The sequence below is a fragment of the Patagioenas fasciata genome, chromosome 11 (genome assembly GCF_037038585.1).
Source record: "Patagioenas fasciata isolate bPatFas1 chromosome 11, bPatFas1.hap1, whole genome shotgun sequence".
In the NCBI taxonomy this organism is placed as follows: Eukaryota; Metazoa; Chordata; class Aves; order Columbiformes; family Columbidae; genus Patagioenas; species Patagioenas fasciata.
In genome coordinates, this window is record NC_092530.1 from 27,469,078 (window position 1) to 27,486,113 (window position 17,036).

At 60.6% G+C, this 17,036-nt stretch overlaps 1 protein-coding gene across 1 annotated transcript in view; it reads left to right on the forward strand.

The window, feature by feature from the left end:
• The window catches only part of OPHN1 (oligophrenin 1), a 57,326-nt gene extending 43,993 nt beyond the window's left edge, over window positions 1-13,333 (forward strand). The window contains exons 19-24 of the mRNA XM_065846172.2: window positions 2,833-2,980; window positions 5,048-5,329; window positions 7,554-7,719; window positions 9,039-9,089; window positions 10,029-10,079; window positions 10,388-13,333. Of these exons, the coding sequence (XP_065702244.1) occupies window positions 2,833-2,980; window positions 5,048-5,329; window positions 7,554-7,719; window positions 9,039-9,089; window positions 10,029-10,071 (690 nt within the window). The 3' untranslated portion in view covers window positions 10,072-10,079; window positions 10,388-13,333. The remainder of the gene's footprint in view (window positions 1-2,832; window positions 2,981-5,047; window positions 5,330-7,553; window positions 7,720-9,038; window positions 9,090-10,028; window positions 10,080-10,387) is intronic.
• Window positions 13,334-17,036: the final 3,703 nt, after the last annotated feature.

The following is a 17,036-nucleotide window of genomic DNA, read 5'->3' on the forward strand; positions in this document are numbered from 1 at the left end:
TTAAAGGGATGGGGGGTTGGAAAGCATCCTTTAAAGGGATGGGGGGTTGGAAAGCATCCTTTAAAGGCGGTTGTGGGCTGTGGGGCGATGGGGTAGCGCTCCCAGCAGGCAGGGCAGCCCCCGTGCAGAAGTGGGGGTCCCTTTTTGGGAAGGGGAAATGAGGCCGGAGCTGAGGGAGCAGAGTTCTTACCAAAGCAGTTGTGGGGTGGGAGCAACCACACAGGGACCAGATGGGTGCACGGGACTTGGGTGTGGTGTGGGGGTTCGCACCAGAGATACGAGATGAAAGGGCTCGGAGAGGCTTTAACATCCACACGAGAAGCTCATGGAGATCACAAGCCAGACCCTTTGTGGGTCTCTGCGAGCGCTTTTCGTAGGTTCCCGCAGCAGCACAGAGCCTCGCTCGTGTGTCGGGCGCTCCTCGGCTCGCTGCAGAGCCCGGTCTGTCCTCCCCTCGCGCGCAGCCCGCGGTGCCGCTGAGTCAACGCGCCGTTTGCCTCCAAGAGCTGGAGTTACAGCTTTAATTAAGCCACACATCTCTTTGCTTGCTTTTAATTTCTTCAGATATAAGATTAAGTTGGTGACATTTATTAGATTGAGCTTGTAAGCGCAGCGTCGGAGTTGAGAGCATCTTCAGCTCACACATGAGCAAACACTCTAAATGAGCCTGGAGGGAGAGCGGGATGTGGTTGATATGGTGCGTTATGAACGCTCCAAGGACACAGTAACTGTTCATGAAGTCTTTGTGGACAATTCCTGTTTCCACAGCTTATGTTTCAGTGCCGTGGTTAAATTAAATAAGTTGATAACTCTGGAAACACTGTCTTCCCTGTACAAACCTTCTAACCGTGAGGGTCTGTCAATATCTTTGTACCTTCAGGTTGCTTAACTTGGGTTTTCATTTGGAAGGCAGAAGCAAAGCAGAGGCTGCACCCCCATCTTAAGCAGAGTAGTTTGCGGTGGGTTTTATTATGGGTTTCAGATGTTGAAAAGCATCTTATCAGAACAGCTTTTTGTGGTACCTGTATAAGCATCCATGGGGAAAACAATATTGGACTCTTGTCAGGATACAGGGCTGAGGTTGATGTTTCCAAAACGTTGCCCTGCTGCGGGTAATCCTCTGCTGTTTTAATAACGCGTGAGCTGCTGCTCTTACATCGTGGGCTGTTATGTCACAGCAAATTCCTCCGGATCCAGGCAGGGGGAACCCACCGCACTTGGTGTTCTGGAGCAGAGAACGCGTGCTGGCCCCGCAAAGGGCAGAGACCCAAAGGGCATTGAGCACCGGCAGCCCCGCTGTGCCCCCAACGGCCCCCGTGTGCCCCCAACAGCCCCGCTGTGCCCCCAATGGCCCCCGTGTGCCCTAACAGCCCCACTGTGCCCCCAACAGCCCCGCTGTGCCCCCAACGGCCCCCATGTGCCCCCAACGGCCCCCGTGTGCCCCAACGGCCCCCGTGTGCCCTAACAGCCCTGCTGTGCCCCCAACAGCCCTGCTGTGCCCCCAATGGCCCCCGTGTGCCCCCAACAGCCCCACTGTGCCCCCAACAGCCCCGCTGTGCCCCAACAGCCCCACTGTGCCCCCAGCAGCCAAAGCAAAGCAGCCAGAGGTACCAGCCGGGGGTTTGGAGCTCGGTGGGGCCCTGCACTGGATCTGTTGCTCCTGTCTCGGTCAGAGCGGGGCAGATGAGGTCGGGAGCAGAGCCCGAGCGCATGGTGTCTGCACCGAAGGCTGGGCAGGCTGGGCTGGGACGCGCCAGGTGCCCCCTCGTCCCCGCGCTGCCCAGGACAGGAGGTGACAGCCCGGCTGCCGCTGCCCGTCCTCGCCCCAGCGCATGCTGCCCCGGCCGGGGATCACGAAGGACAAAGTGGGACGTGTTGTTCTCTCAACGTGGCCTCGACAGCCCCTGCCACCCCCTCTGTATTAGCTTGCTCTTTGAAGCCTGATATAAATTCACACAATCGTGGACTGGGTTGGACTGGAAGGGACCTCAGGGATCAGGCAGTTCCAGCGCTGCCGTGGGCAGGGACGCCGTCCCCAAGCAGCTTTCCCAAAGCCCTGAGCACCCCAGAGGGCTGGGGCAGCTCCTCGCCACCCTCGTGGTAAAGAAATTGCTCCATTAGTACCCACGGGAAAAACACATGAGCAGTTGGGGTTGGTCCTTAATGTGGTGGTTCAGATCTTCAAGAGGCTGCCTGGGAGCTTGACTCTTTCTCAGCTCTTAAAAAAGCACTGACATGAATAAGAGCCTATAAATCAAACCAAGCGAAATAGGTGCCATATGACCGGTGAGAAAAAGAGATAAAACCCCTTAGCAGCATTGTTTCTATGCCAGTATTTCATCCAAGATCATTTTGTGGTAGCACACGCTTCATTGTAAGCCAAGAGACGACAGGTTTTTAGCATTAAGTCTAAAACAATGCGGTGGTTTGTATGGGTGCTTTCTGTAGATCATATCGCCTCACTGGTGTGGAAAACTGCGTGTTTCTTAGGAGCTGTCGGCTTCGAACCTTCCTTCATCTGCTCGGGGATGATGTGCTCCTGCACGTTTATCTGTGTTTGTGATTTGGTGCATTAATGAGTTTGGTGCTGGCGTTGCTGCGGTGGGGGTGTGGGTGGGTGGGTGTGTGTGTGCAGTGGGTGTGTAGGTGCAGCGGTGTCACCGTCTGTCCCCCTCCAGAGGGGCTGGGGGACGTGGGGACGGGGCTGGGGTGAACGCTCTTGTGGGGCCGGGTTGGGCAGCCCTGGCTGTCCCAGCCCCCAGGGGGGTGACAGGTGACAGCTGGCAGCCCCTCAGTGCCCGCTGGGCCGTCTGACCGTGTCTGCCTTTCCAGATCTACTCCGGCCCTCCCGAAGACACCGCTGCCCCCCCGGTGCCCCCTCCCAGGGTGGCTGCCCGGCGCCACAAGCCCATCACCATCTCCAAACGCCCTCTGAGGGAAAGACCCGTCTTCTTCGGAGCTTCTGTGGAAGACAGCGGAGGTCAGTGCAGCTGCTTGCGGTGCCTTCCCTCGCCTGCCCCTGCTCTCCCGCCCAGCAGCTCTCCAGGAGCAGCAGCGGGTACAGCAAAGGGTACAACAGAGGGTACAGCAGAGGGTACAGCAGAGGGTACAACAGAGGGTACAGCAGAGGGTACAGCAGAGGGTACAACAGAGGGTACAGCAGAGGGTACAGCAGAGGGTACAACAGTGAGTACAGCAGAGGGTACAGCAGAGGGTACAGCAGAGGGTACAGCAGTGAGTACAGCAGAGGGTACAGCAGAGGGTACAGCAGAGGGTACAGCAGAGGGTACAGCAGTGAGTACAGCAGAGGGTACAGCAGAGGGTACAGCAGTGAGTACAGCAGAGGGTACAGCAGTGAGTACAGCAGAGGGTACAGCAGAGGGTACAGCAGAGGGTGCAGCAGAGGGTACAGCAGAGGGTACAGCAGAGGGTGCAGCAGAGGGTGCAGCAGAGGGTACAGCAGAGGGTACAACAGAGGGTACAGCAGAGGGTACAACAGAGGGTACAGCAGAGGGTACAGCAGTGAGTACAGCAGAGGGTACAGCAGAGGGTACAGCAGAGGGTACAGCAGAGGGTACAGCAGTGAGTACAGCAGAGGGTACAGCAGAGGGTACAGCAGAGGGTGCAGCAGAGGGTGCAGCAGAGGGTGCAGCAGAGGGTACAGCAGAGGGTACAGCAGAGGGTGCAGCAGAGGGTACAGCAGCGGGTACAGCAGAGGGTGCAGCAGAGGGTGCAGCAGAGGGTACAGCAGAGGGTACAACAGAGGGTACAGCAGAGGGTACAACAGAGGGTACAGCAGAGGGTACAGCAGAGGGTACAGCAGAGGGTACAGCAGTGAGTACAGCAGAGGGTACAGCAGAGGGTACAACAGAGGGTACAGCAGAGGGTACAGCAGAGGGTGCAGCAGAGGGTGCAGCAGAGGGTACAGCAGTGGGCAGCCCTTCCCCGCACGGCAGAGCACGGGAAGGAAACAAAACCATGCTCACACACAGGCTGCACCACCTCACCACTCAGACCCCATGGGCGTTTCTTGCAGCCTTCTCCCTCTGCTAAACCAGGACTGGTTCCTGAGATGAGAAGCCCAGGGGAGAGGTTTTGCAGCATCAGAGGCAGAAATGCAAAGTGATGCAAACACAACCCAGGAGCGGAGCTGGGGGGATGGGAGCTGGGGCACTGCTTGTCCCACCAGAACGGAGCCGTCCCCAGAGCGTCCCCAGCGGGGCTGGCTCAGCCGCAGGCGATGGTGCAGCCAGAGCAAGAGCACCGGAGCACATTTCAGGACCTAGTGATAGGATTTTCTAGAGCAAGTACAGTTCTGCTGGTAAGCTCATTTGATTGTAAGGAAATGGTAAGGCCCTTATTATCATATCGAAGGGCACATCAGTTTAAAATCGTGTTTCTCTCTGCACCTGATTTGCTTTAATTGTCATTGTAAGCTGTGCCCTAGATCACATAGTCACCGAAGAAATGAAGAGTCTGTTTCTCTGTTACAGTTTTCAGAGCTTTGATGATGTTTTAGGCTTAATACTACAAGTGTACTTTTTGGCACTGGCAAAATATAATTGATTCAAATTGCTCTTTAGAATCACAACGCTGCTCATGTAGTTAGCAGCGGCCTTGCATTTGCATGCTCCTGGGAATGGGGAGCAGAAGCGTTAGCGCTCGGCCGCCCGAGGCTGCAGGGTGCCGTGGTTTCACGGCAGCGCCTCTGTGTCCCACACAGGGTCTGCGGCACGGCGGGGCGGTTTGGGAGGCACACGGGAGCACAGCACACGGCCTCTCATGAGCAAGAGCGCTGGAAATCGAAAAGAAACCCAGAAGTATATTCTGCTACATTCAGTGTTGTTTCCGTTTTCTTTATTCCTCAGCATTCCCGTGAGCCACTTGCTGTTTGCCTTGTGCTTGGAGTGAAGGTCCATGGCTGCCGGAGCAGCCGCCTCCTCCAGCTGGTCCTGCGGTGCTGCCTGAGCCGTACAACTCGGGGACAGAGACCAGGACACCTCTGTGCTCCGTCCTAACCCGCGTCTGTCTGTCCTTGGCTCTGCAGGAGACCGGCACGGCCAGACCCCCAACGGCAGCGGTGGCACCGAGGTCCCCAAGCCACTGCTCCGCAGCCGCCCGCCCGCGCCCCGGCCCGGGGGCGATGAGCCGCGTCCCCCCAGTGAGGGCCGGCCCGAGGCAGACGTGGGACGGCTGGTGGCCAGGCTGCAGGATGGGGCAGCCAAGCCTGCCAAGGCAGCCAACGGGCTGGTGGCCAGCCCAGCCCTGCGGACCAGCACGCTGCAGGCCAGGAGACCCGCTCCGCGGCCGGGGATCCACGGCAGAGAGGGTGAGCGGGGCTTGTGTCGTCCTGGGGACAGCCCGAGGTGCTTGGGCAGACGTGGTGTGCCAGGCCAGCCGGAGCGGGCGCTGGGCTTCTCGCCTCCAGCCCCTGGGGCAGCTCAGCGAGCATGGGGGGCACACAGCCCAGCTGGAGGGTGGGCAGGGACCTGCACCCCAGGGCTCGGTCCAGCCGGGGCCTCCCCAGTCCTCCCGTTTATCTCAGACAGTGGGTCCCAGCGGGCTGGTGCTTGTTGGGGTGGCTGCTGCGGGGTTTTGGAGCCGCCTGCAGAGCTGGGTGCCGGTGCCGGTGCCGGTGCCGCCTCTGCCTCTCCTCTGCAGGTGCCGGCACATCAGACGAAGCAGAGCAGGCTTCCCATGCGGCAGCTGAGCCTCTGCTCACACTGAGCTCAGCCCAGCTCAGCGGACTCATAAAATTCACGCTTGAGTAGCAATATAAAGGCCATTAAAGCCGAGGCAATTTGTAGCCAGCGTAAGCGGCTGTCAGCGCTCTGGATTGTCGGTGCTCTCCGCAGCAGGGGCGAGAAGAATGGCTGAAGTCACATTTTGATTGCTGATGGTTTTGTGTGTCAGGCCCCCGCGACGCAGCCTCCGGGTTACCAAGGCTTTGCTGGGAACACGTATTTCAACAGTTCATCTGTCGTTGTTAAATATAAATAATGATTATTAGTTGTATTGTCATAAGCTTTACTCAGGAATTCATTACAGTCAGAAACAATTAGTGTGGGGCCCGCTCCGAGCTGGCGTTGCCCATTTCGGAGGAGGCAGGCGGGCGTTTGCAGCAGTTGCAGGACCGTGCACGCTATGTTAATACAGATATTTCATGCTGAGTTCTAGGAAGTACGGTGGTCATAATAGAAGATATATTGTGTGCTGCCATTTGCCAGCTTTTCCTGTGCGCTTCCCAGTGCTTTTCAGATGCTGTCGTACCCTGACAGCTTCACAGCCCTGCGCTCGGGAAATAAAAACCAGGCTGCGTTCTTGACAAATGACTCCCATGTGCAACGCAGAGAAAGAAAAATGGCCCGACTCGGTAGCACAAACATCGGATTTGTCTGACTGACACTACTGCCTTGATTTAAATTGGTTGTATAAATGGTAGGTGGAATTCTGCTTTTGGAAGAGTAAGATGGCTTTTAAAGTTGGTTTATACATCAGCTGCATTTAGCGCTTCTGAGCGTTCCGGATTTGCACGATCACACGCGAAGCGCTGCCGCGTGTCCTGGAGCGTGGCACGGCCGGCCGCGTCGGTCCCCGAGCACACGCAGCGCCCGAGGGGCCGCAGCGCCGCGGTGCGTCCGCGGGTACTTCCGACCAGCGCTGGAGCGCTGTCTGAGCCTTTAATGTGCACGGTTTGGCCATCGTTTTTAAAAGCTGGAGAAGCCGAGAGGTACAGGCTAAAGGATTAGAAAACAGGCTTTTTACCGAGAATTTCGAGTTATGCAGCTTACTGAGGAGAAAATTTAGGATCAGAATTCACAAATGCAAGCATGGAAGAGAGCTGGTTAAGGACTGGTGTTTGAACTGGCACACTGGGACATAATAATGTGTAACTAAGGGGCTGACAAAGCCTTGGTGAAGTAATTGCAACAACTAATTATCTCACCAAACAGAGAAACGTCTTTGACTGATTTGTGATCAGAACCAGGACTGTGTAGTGGTGGAAATGTCTACAGGAGCAGGAACGCGGCCCTCAGAGGGCTGGGAGCTGCGTGGGTGGCCAGGCAGAGCGGGGTTGCTGCCCCGTGAAGGTGAAGTGGGTAAGGAGGTCGGCTGGGTCCTGGGGACGCAAAGCGGCCGAGGCAGGGGCTCTGGTGACAGAGCAGCGAGCGGGGACAGGCCGTGTGTCTGTGACCAAAGCTGGGGACACAGCAGCTCTGGGCTGGTCCTCTGGCTTTGCAGGAGCAGCACTGCACAGGGTTTGTTCAAGAAAACTTGTCGTTCCCAGGCAGTATCATCTTGGCACTTAACAACTACGTGAAGTTTGTCATCAGAGGGTCCAGCGTCAGCGCCTCTGGTAGTGCCGGGCAGGATGGGAACTGCCTTTTCCTGGGACTTCTTCCCCAAATCCTGGCTATGGGCTGCTGTCAGAGAGGGAGTTGGGGCAGGCAGGCAGGCAGGATGAAGCTCATTGACTTGTTTAATGCCTCTCTGTGAACACTGAGCGCTCCACCAAAGCTCCATACTCAGTGTTTGTGATGCCACCCTTGCAGGCGAGTGCGACGGTGTCCCCAAGCCGCGATCCCATGGCGACAAGCCCGTGATAACGCGTCCCCCCGTGAGACCTCCGGACCCCCCGTGCAGGACTCCTGTCCCGCCCCGGCTGGAGCAGAGGCCAGATCTGATCGCAGGGACAGCGGAGGAGGTGCCTCCATCCGTGTAAGTCAGCGTCCTCGCGGGCAGGTGGTACCGGGTGCGGGGGAACAGGGTCAGCCCGGACAGCAGGAGCTGGTGTCACCTACTGGCAGTTTTGGAAGAGGAGGAGGAAGAGAAATGCCCTGTTGGTTTCCAGCACCGGTGGTGTACGATGGCTGGAGCCCGTGGGTGTCCCTGTCGACCCCGGTGCAAGCGCGGGTTTGATTACGTGTTGGAAGAGCTGTGCAGAGGGCAGGGCCTGGGAGCGGAGCTGCCCTAGGAAAAGCAAACACACCCAGGGAGAGCAGAGCTCTGAGCCTTGCCCAGCGCAGCGCTGGGCTGAGCTCTGTCCCGTCACCCTCTCGCTGTTTCTCAGGCGGCTGAGGCTGCAGACCCTGCCCGGCTCTGAGCAGGGCTCGCGAGTGAGGCGCTGCCTGGGAAGGATGGGATCCAGCTTGGAGCTCTCACAAGGAAGTTGGATGATGTTCAGCTTCATCATCAGATTTCTTTCAGATTTTAAAGGGACAGAAACCCTGCTGGCTTCAATGGGAATGACTAAGTACGGGGGGGCTGAGCCCAGCAGGCAGGACGGCGTGGTGGGGGCTGTAACCTGGGTGCTGCCGCGCAGCCAGCAAAGGGGCGTATTTCGGTCCCTGCCACCCATCAGGGCAGCACCACAGGTCTGTGCTAACACCCCTCACCCCGTGCTCTGCACCCCTGGGCCCCCCACCCGCGGTGACACGAGCTGCGGTGTCCCTGTGCCGTCCCTGCGCTGCGGGAGCCGCCAGCCCGCAGGGACCGTCCCCTGCCCTGGGACACGGCTGCTGGGACATGGCTGCCCCGGCGCGGCTCCGCACGCCGCTCTGCGCTGGCCCCGCTCTGGGACAGTCCCGGGAAAGCTGCTGCGCCAAACCCCGCGCTTGTGCTTTTAGTCCGGCAAAGCTGCTGTGAAGTTCAGCACCCGCAGGGCAGGAACGGCCTGAGTCACTCGATAAAGCTTTTCTTTCTATGAGGAGAGCCGGAAGCTGAATATGAAGCACATAAAAGCTGAAGGAGAGGCCATAAAAACTGACGGATGCAGGTTTATAAACCAGCACGTAGTACTATGGAGCATGGAAATAAGCAGCCAGCGAAAAACAATGGGGCTGCTGAGCCAGGGCGGTGTGGGGGCGAAGGGAACGGAGCTGGAGCACCAGGAGCCGCCTCTGCAGAAAGACACGGCTCGAAGGTGACCGTCTGCGGTGTCCGCTGGTGGTACCGCTCTTCTTCCGGGCACAGGTGAGATGTGATTAGCAAATGGCCTTTTCAGATAGCCGGAGTGACCTCCCGTGTTCTCTCTGCAGGGTGGCCTCTAGGACAAAGTTCTTTGAGACGGCTTCGCGCAGGGGCGGCAGGTGAGGCTGGCACGGGGGGCACACGCTGTGACTCGGGGGGCGCGCACTGCGGCTCGGGGGGCGCGCGCTGCGACTCGGGGGGCGCGCGCTGCGACTCGGGGGGCACACGCTGTGACTCGGGGGGCGCGCACTGTGGCTCGGGGGGGCGCGCACTGTGGCTCTGGGGGGGGCGCGCTGCGGCTCGGGGGGCGCACACTGGGGCTCGGGGGGGGCGCGCGCTGCGGCTCGGGGGGCGCGCGCTGCGGCTCGGGGGGCACGCGCTGCGGCTCGGGGCGCCCGGCCCTCCTGCCCCGGGCGGACGCGGCGCTCAGCGGCGCTGCTGGAGGGGAGCACAGGGCACAAAGTGTGAAACGCGAATCCAGATACAGACGATAAGTTAAATGTAAATCAGCCGAGCAATGAACGTATTTCTGGATCGTGTTATCACACGCGTGGATCTACGCGCAGTACACGCTGTACTTGCCTTCAGCCGTTGTGCAGAGCAGAGATAAGATGCTGGGAGATGCGAGGAGGGCTGGGCAGGTTAGAGATGTGAGCCCAGAGGGTGGATCCTGCGCACAGTGTGCAGGTGCAGCTCCACCGCGGGGCCGTGCGCTGGGACGGGTGACCCTGGGGCGGCGGAGCCGTGGGGCTGGGCTGGGTGACAGCGCTCTGGGTCGCAGGCATTGTGCTTTGTGACAGCACGTTTCATTTGCAGTAATATCTGCTCAAATAAGCTCACCCTCCTGCTTTTAAAGATCCCCAGCCTCTGCCAAAAGTGTGAGCTTATAATGTAAGTGATAAGCGTTCCCTGTTAGTGCTGATAGTGGGTTCACCTGGTACACTGAAAAATACGTCCCTGACCTGTTGTTCCCCAGCCCGCTGTTTGTGTTTGTGGGTCTGATTTGGAGCTTATTGCGCTATTTTTTTTTCTGTTTCCTTCTGCTTCCTTAAATACAGTTCTCCATCACCGCAAGGCAGGATCCCGGGTGATGAGAGCTGATGATAGAGGTACGTGTTTATGACAACAAACCGAGCGCACGCGTGACATCAGTTCAGCATTTATGGGTGGGGGGAGTCCAGTGGAGGGAAGGGAATCTCAAAGAACGATCAGGAGCAACGTCCTTGCCAGGGGAGACCCTTGCGGAAGGAAGGGTGAGGACGGGGGGTGGTTCGCGCCCCTGGCTGGGGTTCCGGCCGGCAGCACATGGGCTGCTCTGCCCTTCCGAGGCTGCACGAGCGCTCAGGGCTTGTCTTCTTGTGGCTTTGCCGTCGCTGGTGAATTTGTTGCACAGAGCATCCTTGTTTTCTTCTTCCAGCCTGCGTATCCACCTCAGCCCAGCGAGACCCGGGAGATTTTCTGTGCTTGTGAACACAAGCGTCTCAGCTGAGACGCTGCCAGTCCCGGTGCCCCTGGAGAGCAGCTGACTTCCCGGATGATTCCCGAGCATGCTGTTACAAGTGGCTCAAGAAATTAGGAGAGAGGGAGATGAAGATGGAGAGGAGACCCTACGCACACGTTTGTTTGAACTTCCCCCATCTGTCACCCCTCGGCTCCACGCGGGCTGGATGGTGCTCGTGTGCCCGTGGGGGTGGGAGCAGCCGTTGTCCTGCCCACGTTTTGGGACACAAGCCCTGGCCAGGGTGACCTCGGGCTGTCGTTGGACTGGAAGCGCGAGGGGCTGACTCCCTGTGCCGGGATGCAGGGGTGGGGCGGCCGGAGTTTGGGTTGGCCCCCAGCCACGAGAAGCTCCTTCTTTATGTTTTTTTTCCTCGCTCAATAAGCTATGGTGTGTTTGTCAGCGTGTAGGAGAGCAGCACGTGTTACTGGAGGTGCTGCTTGTGCTAAGGCAGGACAGGGATTGTGGGACCATCGTGCTCAGCTCTGGGGACAGCTGTGCATCTCCTTCCCGGTGTCAGCTGCCCCTGGCCCGGCAGACGCGGTGCCGGGGGCTTTGCCTGCGTGGGGCCGTGTCCCCTGCCCGTGGGTCGGCTTTGCTGGGCGGGCCGGCGGCCTCCGAGAGCGCGGCTGAGAGGAGGCAGCAGGCAGCCTTCCTCCTCGTTGTCTTCATCCTCCTTCTCCTCCTCGTCGTCTTCATCCTCCTCATCCTCCTCCTCCTCCTCGTCGTCTTCATCCTCCTCATCCTCCTCATCCTTCTCCTCCTCCTCGTCGTCTTCATCCTCCTCATCCTCCTCATCCTCCTCATCCTCCTCCTCCTCCTCCTCGTCCTCCTCCTCCTCCTCCTCCTCCTGCTGCGGGAGCTGCTCTCCCACCAGCTCCACTTCTCTGGGCCCACCCAGAAGCCTCGGTGCCCAGAGTTACTCTGGTGGGCCAGCACGGGGGTGCTGAGGAACCGGCACTCGCTGAACACGGGCCCAAGGCCACCGTTTTTCAAAGAGGCGCCCGGTTTCTTGTTTGCTTGTTACATTGGTTTCCAATCCAGGAGATGCCCAGTCTCCTTTTGCTGAGCAGCGACTGTGTAGGTGATGCCCTGTGATCTGGCAGGGTTTCTCCTGCCAGGACCAGCCCAGGACCCCTGTCGGTTCCAGCCGACACCAGGGCTCGTTCTGAGCTGTAGCATTTCCCTGTAAATAGGCAACAGGCGCCTCCCCCGCTTCCCCTCACCAGCCCAAAGGCAGCTTCACCATTTTGAATGATTTTCCATGGGTGCTGGGACCATTTCCCAAACCAGTGACCAAACCTCCCCGGCAGCTGCATCCTGGGTGCTCCATCCCTCCAGCATCCCACCCTGCCCGGTGCGGTTTGCCGGGGCTGTGCCGCGGTCCCTGCTGCGCCGTGTCCTGCCGCTCGCCGTGTGTCTGTGCCCGGGGCTGTGCCGCGGTCCCTGCTGCACCGTGTCCTGCCGCTCGCCGTGTGTCTGTGCCCGGGGCTGCGCCGCGGTCCCTGCTGCACCGTGTCCTGCCGCTCGCCGTGTGTCTGTGCCCGGGGCTGTGCCGCGGTCCCTGCTGCGCCGTGTCCTGCCGCTCGCCGTGTGTCTGTGCCCGGGGCTGTGCCGCGGTCCCTGCTGCGCCGTGTCCTGCCGCTCGCCGTGTGTCTGTGCCCGGGGCTGTGCCGCGGTCCCTGCTGCGCCGTGTCCTGCCGCTCGCCGTGTGTCTGTGCCCGGGGCTGTGCCGCGGTCCCTGCTGCACCGTGTCCTGCCGCTCGCCGTGTGTCTGTGCCCGGGGCTGTGCCGCGGTCCCTGCTGCGCCGTGTCCTGCCGCTCGCCGTGTGTCCGTGTCCCGCGCCCGGCTGCTCTGCCACTGAATGTAACTGGCCCTGCGGTCACACGCGTCGTGTCCACGGTGCTGCCGCGGGCTGCTCGCTCCTGCGCTCCTGCTTGGACAGTGGCATGTAAAAGTGGCTTTAAAAAAAACAACGTGATATCAATGCCTGGACTGTGTAGCACACGCTGGCATCTCAGGGCTTTGTGAAGCTCCGGTGAGCCCTTCTGCAGCCGCCTCTGGCCAGCGCCCCGGCAGCGAGCGGCACCGAACCGCGCTGTGTTGTTCTGATCGGGTGTCTGAGGGCAGGTGAGACCGTGAGCCCGCGGGCCTGGGACAGAACAGAGGTTCCGACCGGCCCTGAACGGCTCTGGGTGCTGGGGTCGCCTCCCAGGGTGGCTTTGTCACCTCCCGGGCTGGGTGTCCCAGAGGCCACCATTTCCCTGACGCCGTCCCCTGTGCCTGCGGGTTTGGGCAGCGCCGGGGTCCCAGGGAGCGGGGTGGCTCTGCTGGTGGCACCTGCAGTGCCCATTGTGCCGGGAACAGTGGCTGCTGTGTCCCCCCCGCTGCTCATGGACGGCGACACTTGTGTCCCCTCCCCAGCACCGCCCCATGGGACAGCCGGGTCTGTGGGAAGGGAGAAACGTGAGGGAGTTTTTGGTTTTCAATCTGACATTGTGAACAACGGAGGGAAGCAGCTTGTTAGAAACGGGTTTCATTGTGTCCTCCTGAAGTCATTTGTCATGCGTGTCTGTGGTGGCTTCCTCCTGCGTGCACCGCGGAGGGCTGGGACCAGCGGCAGTGGGGCTGTGCTGGGGTGTGCTGGGGTGTGCTGGGATGTGCTGGGATGTACTGGGCTGTGCTGGGATGTGCTGGGTGGTGCGGGGGCTGTGGGGCGCAGTCCCACTGCTGGGGACATGGAGCAACGCAGGGACGCGGGGTTGGCCCCGTGCAGGGCCCTGGACGTCGCCGTCAGAGCCGCCTGTCGTGTAAAGTGTAGGCTACTCCAAGTGTTTATAAAGTTTCCATGAGTTAAAAAGAAAGACGAGTCTACTTGTGCTTTATTTGCTGTTCGTGGAGCGCTGGGGCTGTTGCACCACCCTCCATGGTGTGACCGCCCCGGGGTCCCCGCCTGCCCAGACACGGGCTCTGGGAGCCCCGGCAGCACCGGCCGAAGCAGCAGCTCGAGGTTTGGGGGTTTGTTTCTTCGTGGCTCCTCGTTCCTCTGCAAACTTTACTGTAACCTTTCCAGGGGTGGGTTCCTTCGGAACAATGGTGTTTCAGGGAAAGAAACCGTTTTCTTTTTCTGTTGGCCCTTGTATTAAAGGATTATGGACTGTAACGAGCACCGGGGCGCTGCCCCCGCGCTGCTGCTGCCCCCACGCTGCTGCTGCCCCCGCGCTGCTGCTGCTGCCCCAGCGCTGCTGCTGCCCCCGCGCTGCTGCTGCCCCCGCGCTGCTGCTGCTGCCCCAGCGCTGCTGCTGCCCCCGCGCTGCTGCTGCCCCCGCGCTGCTGCTGTCCCGGCGCTGCTGCTGTCCCCGCGCTGCTGCTGCCCCCGCGCTGCTGCTGCTGCCCCCGCGCTGCTGCTGCCCCCGCGCTGCTGCTGCTGCCCCCGCGCTGCTGCTGCTGCCCCCGCGCTGCTGCTGTCCCCGCGCTGCTGCTGTCCCAGCGCTGCTGCTGCCCCCGCGCTGCTGCTGCCCCCGCGCTGCTGCTGTCCCCAGCGCTGCTGCTGCTGCCCCCGCGCTGCTGCTGCCCCTGCGCTGCTGCTGCTGCCCCCGCACTGCTGCTGCTGCCCCCGCGCTGCTGCTGCTGCCCCCGCGCTGCTGCTGCTGCCCCCGCGCTGCTGCTGCCCCAGCGCTGCTGCTGCCCCCGCGCTGCTGCTGTCCCGGTGCTGCTGCTGCTGCCCCCGCGCTGCTGCTGCCCCAGCGCTGCTGCTGCCCCCGCGCTGCTGCTGCCCCCGCGCTGCTGCTGTCCCGGTGCTGCTGCTGCTGCCCCAGCGCTGCTGCTGCCCCCGCGCTGCTGCTGTCCCCGGCGCTGCTGCTGCTGCCCCCGCGCTGCTGCTGCTGCCCCCGCGCTGCTGCTGTCCCGGCGCTGCTGCTGTCCCCGGCGCTGCTGCTGCTGCCCCCGCGCTGCTGCTGTCCCAGCCCGGTGCGTGGTTTTGCTCCTTATGGAAACGTTTGGATTTCATCTGAGCAACAAAAATATTTTTCTAGCATAAGTAAAACCTTGTAGGTTTTTATAGAGAAAAGCTATCAAAACAAGAAGTTTCGAAGCTCAAGGCTGGGCCCCAGTGAGCGGTTCCCTGGGGAGGAGTTTGGAGAGGTTAGAGGCACACTGCGGTAGACACATCTACGTGATGAGTTTAGAACTGAGATGGACTGAGTCGAGCACTGGCATCTTAAATTTATGTGCTGCACAGAGAGCCACGAGGGCCCAGGAATCCGCCCACGCGGGACTTATTGCAAGAGCAGAGTCTTAGTTTTAAGCTCCATAATTCTCACTGGCCCAACTCTCCGCACAATTAACCAGCTGAATGCTCTGATTTAGGAGCAGCTTTCTGCACCGGACGTTTTCTTGGCAACCCTCAGGAGCGTTACTTGGGCTGTACATCCGTAAATCAAGAGTCGGGCCACCAAAACAAAAATCCTGCAGTTGGCTTAAAAAAATCAGGAGATGCTTTAAAGCAGCAAAAGGTGCAATGTACTTATTTTCCTTGTATTCTCAGACGTTCATCAAGAACGGCTCCCATGGCCTCTGTTGCAGTCTGGGAGGGAGCTCCCGAAAGGCAGGAGCTGCACAGACTCCTGAGATCGTGTGTATTGGTAACAGTTCCCACTGCCCTGGAGGCTCGGAGGAGCGCACCCCTTCACGCCGCCCCCAGGACCCCCACCCACTCACAGCTCCAGCACCTTTTGCTGGTGTCCTGCACGCCCCGGTCCCTCCGCGGTGCCCTGGCCCTGTGGGGACATCCTGGCCCCGCCGTGTCCCTGTGTCCCTGTGCTCTGCTCGCGCTGCTTGGCGCCTGCCCGCCGGGAGCGGCAGCGGTTTTGGGCGAGGAGCGGAGCCCAGCGCTGGCCGATGTCCCCGGTGTGACGCGGGTCGGCGTGACCCCTGAGCCTGCGGCCGCTGCTCCAGCCCCGCGGGACACGGGGGGTGCCCAGGCACAAACTGCAGAAGCAGCGAGAAACCAGCAGCCGGGCTCTCTGCAGGCACCGGGGCAGCCTGGGCTTCCCATTGCCCTGATCTGGAGACAGCTGCAAAATTTATGTTGTGCAAATTGGAGAAACTCAATTTAAAGGGCTTTCTTAATAAACAATCTGCTTGTTAGCAGGCCCTGTGGTCTCAGGCACACCCTCCCACAGCTGGGAGTCCTTTACCACCGGGGTCTGTACAAACAACAGCCGTCTCCAGCCACAGTCTGCAATTGCTGTGTTTAAACACCCATTTGCAGTCCCGGACCTACAGAAAGCTGGTGGCCCTGGCCCTGTTTCTGTTCTTTGACCAGGATCAGTAGGTGCTTTAGGACACTGTCGGACACAGGACAACTAGATGGCCGCATCCTGAGACACAACATGCGCATGGCCGGGGCTGCATGTGCAGCATTGTTCTCCCCATCCATGCCTGATCCAGCCGTGGGGCCAAGCCCGGCTGGGCGAGGGGACGGCGGAGCCGCCCGAGGGCACGGTGACACTGTGGCTGCGGCTGGAGGAGCGGGGACCCCGTGGCGTGGGGCTTCGGCACTGGTGGGTGTGAGGGCACGGTGACACTGTGGCTGCGGCTGGAGGAGCGGGGACCCCGTGGCGTGGGGCTTCGGCACTGGTGGGTGTGAGGGCACGGTGACACTGTGGCTGCGGCTGGAGGAGCGGGGACCCCGTGGCGTGGGGCTTCGGCACTGGTGGGTGTCCGTGGGGCTGTGGGGGCGGGTTTGGGCAGTGCTGGCTGTGTCCTGTCCACATCTCTGCAGTGACCCCTGCAGAGCAGCTCCCCGCTCTGGGGCAGCCTCGGGGGGTCAGCGCACCCCAGACCCCATAAGCCCGGAAGGCTGCTGGGGGATGGTTGCTGGTGCAGCTGGGGTGGCGTGTGCAGCGCTCCCAGGGAGGCAAACCACTGCCAAAATGTGTTTACAGCAACCCATTGTCGCTTTAGGAAATGGAACAGTTCTTCTGTTTTAAAGGTTTCCCACTGGCTGTTGTGAGGACAAAGGCAAAGCAAACGGCTCTGAAGCCTGGAGCCATTTCAGGGCTGCTTGACATGCGATGTTTTCAGGGGGAAAAAAACCCAAAAAGGCAGCAAGATTGGTTCCTCGCTTGGTTTGTGCTGTTCGGGTGCCCCTGCCGGGCACAGCTCCCGCTGCTGAGGGGCAGAGGGGCCGTGTCCCAGCAGCCCCGCAGGCTCGGCTGACGTGGTCCCACTGCGCTTGTCACCCCAACGCCCGGGAAGGGCCGGGGACAGCGGCTGTTTGCTGGCTGGGCTGCAGAGACCCACAGCCCGCTGACAAAGGCAGCGAGCAGCGCAGCGCTGCAGCCCCCAGACCCCCCAGCACGTCCTGCTCCCGCTGCAAAGTGGAGTTTCTTCTGAATTGCACGGCTGTTGTGGAGATGAAGCGGCTCTGTGCTCCAGAGCAGCTCCCGAGCTCCAGGACAGCTGCCGAGGACTGAGCGCTCGGCCCGAGCGCTTCTCCCGTCCCTCGGGGGCAGCACTGCGCCCCCAGCCTGGCTCCATTGGATGGGGCTGGGGGGCAATCAG